The sequence below is a fragment of the Coregonus clupeaformis genome, chromosome 8, assembly GCF_020615455.1.
Source record: "Coregonus clupeaformis isolate EN_2021a chromosome 8, ASM2061545v1, whole genome shotgun sequence".
Lineage (NCBI taxonomy): Eukaryota > Metazoa > Chordata > Actinopteri > Salmoniformes > Salmonidae > Coregonus > Coregonus clupeaformis.
Window position 1 is genome coordinate 28,233,698 of NC_059199.1, and position 8,538 is coordinate 28,242,235.

At 39.9% G+C, this 8,538-nt stretch overlaps 1 protein-coding gene across 1 annotated transcript; it reads left to right on the plus strand.

The window, feature by feature from the left end:
* The first annotated feature begins 2,357 nt into the window (after positions 1–2,357).
* LOC121572764 (protein S100-A1-like) lies at positions 2,358–7,934 on the plus strand. Its single transcript, XM_041884787.2, has 3 exons — positions 2,358–2,480; positions 4,996–5,149; positions 7,188–7,934. The coding sequence occupies exons 2-3, from the start codon at positions 4,997–4,999 to the stop codon at positions 7,392–7,394; spliced, it is 360 nt and encodes a 119-aa protein (XP_041740721.1). The 5' UTR covers positions 2,358–2,480; position 4,996; the 3' UTR covers positions 7,395–7,934.
* The last annotated feature ends 604 nt before the right edge of the window (positions 7,935–8,538 follow it).

Sequence of the window (8,538 nt, forward strand, 5' to 3'; positions counted from 1 at the left end):
TGAAATGCTTTGAGTGTTTGCTTTAGCCTGCCTGGGGTTTGACATTTATGGACTATTCTATTGGTCCATTAAACCAGGCAACCTTGGCAAAGGATTTCAAATAGTATTTGAACCCAGGTCCGTAAACTGCTTTACCCCTTAAACCAGTAGTGTTACAGAGAGTACTGTTCAATGTTTTGGCCTTAAAAACATGAAATATACTGAGCCATCAGACATCTGAAAACTATAGAGTGATTCTTATCTGCATGTGAATATTATTTACTATCTAGTATTTTGTTAATATTACTACCTTTTATTGATAAAGAAGCTACTATTATATGATATTAGAACTATTATTACTCCAGCCATTCTAATGGCTTGCATTGTATATGATAGTCTTTTAGCAAGTATATCCTGAATAGGACCACAAACAAGTTTTGGAAGCCTTAAAATTACTGTCCAGTGAAATCTCACTTTTAAAAACGAATATTCTGTTAACTCATACCCAAATAATGTTGTTGACTCGTCCTATACTCGTTTTGTGGCCAAAACATAAATTAGTATTTGAGGCCAAAGAAATTCCTAATTTAACGTGATGTTAAGTTGGCTCAATGGCTGAGCTGGCCAATCAGCTTCAGCTGCCTGACTAAACTAACCAGAAGGGAGTGCTAGAAAGCTGGCCGTTTTTACATTAATTTGTATTAATATTTTTCAATGACCGGTAATATGCCTAAACCACTTTGTTGTTGGGGTATGCCCACACCATTCAAACACAGAAAAGCTGCTTTTTAACTTTATTACCATTTCTTGGAAGGAAAATTGTTTCATTCATATTGTAATTATTTATAGGTCATATTTAATAGAAATCTGGAAACCCTGGACAGTCTTTAATGGAATGCAGGGGTTGTACTGTACAGCCCAACACACAGGTTATTTACACACTAGTAATTATTTGTCGGATAGATACAGACAATTTGTTAAATTGTAGTTTAATAATTTGTAAATTGTCCCTCATTAATAATGCAGTCATGGGAAAAAGCTCATGTTGCATCATGCATGCGACCACATAGCACCACCAACCGGGACATTGAGATATACAGTATAAATACTTGTTTATTATGACAGGTTGAGCTTCAAACCTTCAGTGAAAGAGAGGATGTAAAATCTACTAGTAAGAATGACATGTAATGAGGTCAAAATGTCACACTTTGACACTTGTAAAAAAGTATTCCCTTTACTTATCCAAGCATTTTACTACACTCTTCATTTAAACTAAGGAAAGCAAAGGCTCATCTGCATTCTTTACTCATCAGAGCATGCTTTTTTCAACTAAACCTAGTTAAAGAGCATATTTCGTACTGTAATATTATTTGCTGAGGAAACCAATGTATTTTACAGTGACGCACAACAACATTACTTTACGCCAGTCCTATCTCGACTATGTGAAAAACCATGCCACTCACTAGCACCATCTGCAGTTAGCACCATGCTAACATTTCCTGGTAATGCTACAGTATGTACATAGGCCTCATCCACTAGCACAGTGTACTGTATGCATGAGCTAGCTGTGTACCCTCCTGCAGTTCCCCACAGTCTAAACATCAGCACTATGCACACCTGTGTTAGAATGGTGTCCACTCAAGAATGATGAAACTATGACACTCTGTACCTAAATTCAAGTAGGCTGACACTATAGCTTGATAGACAATGTGACCTATCACACTGTGCCCTACCCCGGTGTATTCCAATAACTCTGCTATGTACCAGGGTTTGGTTCCATTCCAACTCAGCCAATTCAGTAGATTAATTGAAAAATCCTCACCAAACGTAAACAGCAATTCTGTGAATTGGCTTAATTAAAATCAAATTGACCCCAAATCTGATTTGTACAGGATACACAGATCTTTTCCATTTCCAGGAGGTCTCTTTTCCAATGGTATACTATACTAAATAGACAGAAGTGTTTACAGGTAGACCATCCCACCACACGACATGCTGTTGCACACAAGCTCTCTCACAGAGCCACTGCCATGCTCACCAAAAGCCATAATAATGAACCACTATGCCAATGTTACACCTTCACAACCAATGCTGTATCATTTTCGCCAAACTACGCTAATAGTATTCATGTAACCACTGTGTAACGGCCCATAATAAAATAAAATACTTTGATGCTAACACGCGAGCCTGTTGTCTGATCTGTCCTGATGCTACTGTTTCGTGCTGAGGTCAAAAACTCTGTCTTTATGTGTGAGCACCTGAGACGAGAGGGAGGGAAGGGAGCGGGGCGAGGAAAGAGTGAGAGAGAAATAGAAGCAGGGATGGTGGTACGTAGGTGGGTTGGTGGGAGAGAGGAAGAAGAAGGACGAGGGGACAGGTGATATTTAAGCAGCTGTCCGACTCTCTCCTCATCTTTCATCCGTCTTTCCTTGGCTCTATCTCCTTCTCATCTCTCTCTCCCTCTTTACCAAAGACAAAGGAGGTCCTCCATCAGCACTCAGGTAAGATGGACAGGTTAAGGCACAACTTTGCCCCTCTCCTTTTTTCTTCTCTGTAACTGATAACTGTTTTCTGGGATCAGCTTTACCCATGTTTTTATATATGTGCCTTATTGCGAATAGTGGAACACTTTTTCACAGTGAGATACCGGCGAGGACCTTGGTATCCAGAGCAATAAGACTTATGGGGCGATAAGTTGAGCCCATCACCTCAAACTTCAATTGGTTTGCCTGTTGTAAAGGAGGTTTAAAATGTTTGAGTTGGACAGACCAAAACCTGTGAAGAAAATAATTATTTCTATCTAATGCTCAGAAAGTAAGATAACTTTTTCCATCAATGCTAATGTTTAAAATATCTTAATTTTAAGACAATCTAAGAAACATAATGAAAGAATCCGTCAGTTTAAGATTTTTCTGCCTTTGTCGTCCTTCTTCATCTGCGGTGGAAGGTAGCCGAGCTACGGCGGTGTTTGTCAGACCATAAGACTTCCCGAAAATCGGTCTTCTCACGAAAACGTCTGTAGAGTCCGAACGGTTTGGCCTTCAAACTAATACCACTCTATAGAAAGATGAGACTCTCACAAACACGATGGTGTTCTCCGTTTTGGTCTACGAGTGTCATGGGACTGGTCGAAAGGTAACTAACATTAAAAAAATGGATGGAAGTATGGAGGTGGTTTTGTGCCAACAAAAAAAAGGGGTTAAATATGTGTCCAAAAAACAAAAGCTTTCTTATATCTCCTAGTTATAGGACAGACACTGATTTATTTTTTGACTGTCTGTTTGGCCATTTATGAACGTGTTATTCAATGTGTTTCTATGGGCTATAGTAGTAAAGGCTAAATTCTATATTTTATCAAATCATTTTTTATACCTCCCAGAATTCTAAATCAAATCAAAGCTAAATGATCCATGGTGTGACCATCTTAAAACAATTCCATGTGTTAGCTTAATATAGGGGTCTCCAACAAGTCGATCGCGAGATACCAGTATCTCGCAGGCCACCTATGCGTCGCCAAACAATTCTGAAAGTACATGCAATTTTCACGTTCTACCCAAACTGTCATAAACAAATATCACAAGTATCAGACACCGCTAACTATCTAATCTAAGCAACATTGACATTATCCCACACCTGGTTAGCCACTATTGGCTTAAAAAGCTACACTGAACATAATATCTGCCGATTAATTTCCAGCAATATTGCCCCTGTCTGTGTGGTGCGCGTGTTTGTCTATCACTCAGTGTGTAGCCAGTTGATGTGATAACCATCTTGTGGGTTGACAGAAATACTTTCCCCAAAATCTTCTCAATTAAATGTTAACTGCAAAGTAGGCTTACCTGGCAGAAGTATATCATGAGGAAGTATATCATTTGTATCTATTATTTGCTAACTTTGCCATGAAATGAGCAGCAGCAGTACAGAACCATCACTAGACCTGCACATTAGAAGGCACATTCCTCACTTGCTAGATGCTCAATAAAAGAGCGAAAAACTAAATAAATCTAAAACCAGGAAAAATTTAACTGAGAAAACATCATATGGGAAAATATAAAACAGAATTTGGGGAAAAAATCACATATTTTATATGGCCCCCCCTTAAGAGTAGTTTATTCATCATTATTTACCAGGTATGTTGACAGAAAACATAGTGCACTACTTTCTCGTGTACAGTAAGAACCTGGGGAAGAGTTGCAGGGGAGAGGAGAAGAGAAGAATGTTCCTATTTGAAAGCTAGAAAAAAATGAGTAGCTAATGACATGTTTCATTTTTTTTAAGTAGCTCTAGAAAAGGTTGGAGACCCCTGGTTTAGTAGATTGTAGATTGTAGTGTGTGTGTGTGTGTGTGTGTGTGTGTGTGTGCGTGTGTGTGTGTGTGTGTACCTCAGGTTACCAGATCACCTGGCCTGAGCTCCTGATTGTGATTGCCAGGTGGTTTATCTGCATTTTGACAGTTTTGTGTTTCACTTGCGGTTTCCTTCTGTTACTGTTACATGATCAATATGATTGTGAAACCCTGAGACCTCCATCTCAAGTTACCTCAGTGACATTATCTTTACTTAACAAGCAGTTTACAAGTCTGTCAACTGAGAGATTAAATGACCTATCTGTGTCTGTGTGCGCACAGTCTCTCCAACAAAACAACTCAAGAAGATTCCAAGATGCCGGACAGAATGTGTGTAAGACTGTTCCTTTTAAAAAGCTGTCCCTTCATCTCTCATCCCTCACATCTTTCACATGTCAAACCAAGTAAGGTTACAAAACACTGTCCAGTGGCCACAGTATGTCGAGAAGGAATAGCTCATTTGTAGCCTGTAATTTAACCTCTGCATATAGTAGCCTAGGCCTAGAATTGGGACACCTCTTTCTCTAGTTTGCTGATCTTTTTCCGTCCGGCGTGTATGTTTCACTCTTTCTTGGTGGAGGCTTCACACCCATGTCCGTCATGTGACCGCACATGCGGCTGGGATGGAGCGTGCATCCTTTCATAGTGTCTGACCTCTGCCCTTCCCTCCAGTATGTCCAAGGAACCATCTTCCAACCTGGAGAATGCCATGCAGATGCTGATCAAAACCTTCCACAAGTACTCGGGGAAGGAGGGGGATAAGTACACTCTGAGCCGGGGAGAGCTGAGAGAGATGTTAACAGAGGAGCTGGGGAGTTACTTAGGGGTAAGAGGAGTGTACACGTCGAGAGAGAGACACACACACACAGACACACACACGCAAACATACATACACACCAGTGGAGGCTCCTCAGAGGAGGAAGGGGAGGACCATCCTCCTCAGTGAATTTCATACAAATAAAAATGGTAAAACATTGAAAAAGTTATCCTTTTTAGATAAAACTAAACTAAATATATTCAAGTCACAAAATAATTGATTAAAAAAAACACACTGTTTTGCAATGAAGGTCTACAGTAACCTCAGCAGCACTCTGTAGGGTAGCACCATGGTGTAGCAGGAGGACAGCTAGCTTCCGTCCTCCTTTGGGTATATTGACTTCAATACAAAATCTAGGAGGCACTTGGTTCTCACCCCCTTCCATAGACTTACACAGTAATTATGACAACTTCCGGAGGACGTCCTCCAACCTATCTGAGCTCTTGCAGCATGAACTGACATGTTGTTCACCCATTCAAAGGATCAGAGAATGAATCTAGTACTGAAAGCATAAGCTACAGCTAGCTAGCACTGCAGTGCATAAAATATGGTGAGTAGTTGACTCAAAGAGAGAGAAAGACAATAGTGGAACAGTTTTCAACAAATTAATTTCTTCAAAATGAAGGAGAAGCAAGAGAGAGAGAGATTGTGATTTTTTTTCACTTTCAGTTTCACTTAGCTAGCAAATGCAGCTGGCTAGATTAGTTACTCAAACACTCTGCTCAAACAGAGGGATGCTATGGTAGCTAGCTGGATATGACTATCCAACACAACACTGGAACTCTTCCTAGTCAAGGTAAGCTTTTGGTTTTATTAATTTATTGCCACCGGAGTCCGACGGTGTAACTGCTTACCTACTATACACTGTAACGTTACTGCATGATTGTAGCAGGTTTACTAACGCATTAGTTCTATTAGCTATGTTGACTAGGACGTTACTTTAGCTAATATGGGGACAACGATGTAGGCTGTGTGTAGCGGTTATGACATTTTGGTTTGGAAAGGTTTTTTCACCATACAGCTGATGTGTTGTCATTGAAGTCCACAAATGAAGGGAAAAGGTGAGAGGAGGAGAGTGCATACGAGAAGGAATACAACGTGGCTGCTATGAAAGTGTACACAGCCCATCTGTAATTAGCCCATCCAACTACCTCATCCCCATATTGTTATTTATTTTGCTAATTTGCACCCCAGTATCTCTATTTGCACATCATCTTTTGCACATCTATCATTCCAGTGTTAATACGAAATTGTAACTATTTTGCACTATGGCCTATTTATTGCCTTACCTCCATAATTTACTACATTCGCACACATTGTATATATATTTTCTGTTGTATTTTTGACTTTATATTCTGTTTACCCCATATGTAACTCTGTGTTGTTGTTTTTATCGCACTGCTTTGCTTTATCTTGGCCAGGTCGCAGTTGTAAATGAGAACTTGTTCTCAACTGGCTTACCTGGTTAAATAAGGTGAAAAAAAAAAAACATGTGTTTATGCATGATCAGGGGTGTATTCATTCCGCCGATTCTGTTGAAAAACGTTTCTTAAATGGAATCAAACGAAATGGGGATAAAAATACCTGAATTTGTCCAACAGAAACTGCAACTGTTGGTCTAAAGATTATACCCTAGATAAGCTAAATGCAGGCAAGTGTGGAAGGCGGCACTGAATGTGTCACTGTCTGTCCATGTGTCACTGTCTGTCATCTCAAATGTTTCTCTCAACCTGTGTACACCTACGTTGTAAACTTTCATTCATAGGCTAGGTTGTAGCAACCTCATGAAAAGTAGAGTATCATGTAGTAGCCTAAACCTATCGATGTTACATTGAACTGGGTGAATGGAATATGAATGACAGTCATCCAACATGCTGTAATAGAAATAAGGCCATGCTCCTCCCTCATCATAAACGGCACTGACCGCCACTGATACACACACATGCACACACACATACACAAACACTCACTCACAGGCAGAAAAAATACATGTACTGACAAGAATACACACAATTCATCACCTCTTCCTCTCCCTCTTTTCATCCAGAACGCCCGGGATGGAGAAGGGGTTGAGAAGGTGATGAACGACTTGGACGCCAACAGCGACGGCGAGGTGGACTTCACAGAGTTCATCATCCTCATGGGAGCTCTGACGGTGGCCTGCAATGACTTCTTCATGGAATACAAGCCCGAAAAACTCATCCACAAGCCCTTCGAAAAAAAGGAGGCAACGACAGAGGAGATGAAAGAGTGAAGGAAAGATGGGAGGAGGGGGATGGACTGGGAGGAGGGAAGGGGGAGATGGAATGGAAGGGACAATGAACTGTAGAGCAACAGTGAAAGGGTATAATTTATGGTTGTATGGTCATCTTATTCAATTTCTAAACAGTGTAACTGCAATGTGTGAAAAGAGGCTGAGAGAACGTCACTGTGTTAAAAAAAGTAAAGTTTAGCTGATGTGTGTTCCCTCTGCAACTATCCAAATACTTTTCATACCACAGCTAAGTCACAGGTCCGGAGTCAGTTACTCTGTGTTCTCAAATCCATGAGTGGCACTGTATACCGCAGAGGTCAGCAACAGGCGCACTGCGGGCCAAAATCGGCACACAAGTGATTTTTAGTGGAATTTTTTTTTTTTTTTTTTTTTTTGGTATATAAAAAAATTACTGAAATCACCAGGAATTTAGCAAAAAATGTGTTTATCTTAGGAAATCTGTTCCCAAGTATTCCCACGAATAAACAAATGTGATATGTGATCAATGTAATCAATTACTGTTATTTTCAAATAAAAACTATTTTTGGGCTTAGTTGTGGTCAATTTTCAGTGTACAAATTATGATAATTATGTTACGGCCCCACGACCATCCTCTCGGACAAAAATCATCAGCGGCTCAATCTAATTGCCTACCCCTGGTATCCAGGGTAGCATGTGTGAGTTCAGTTGTGTTCCCTATCTAGCCTCAAATTCCAATTCAACTGTTTAAATGCTTTGGTTATACAGTGCCTTCGGAAAGTATTCAGATCCCTTGACTTTTTCCACATTTTGTTACGTTACAGCCTTATTCTAAAATTGATACAATAGTTTTTTTTTTCCCCTCATCAATCTACACACAATACCCCATAATGACAAAGCAAAAACAGGTTTTTACACATTTTAGCTAATGTATGAAAAATTAAAAACTGAAATATCACATTTACATACACTACCGTTCAAAAGTTTGGGGTCACTTAGAAATGTCCTTGTTTTCGAAACTGCCCATCTTAATCTTTTATTTTTATTGGCCAGTCTGAGATATGGCTTTTTCTTTGCAACTCTGCCTAGAAGGTCAGCATCCCGGAGTCGCCTCTTCACTGTTGACGTTGAGACTGGTGTTTTGCGGGTACTATTTAATGAAGCT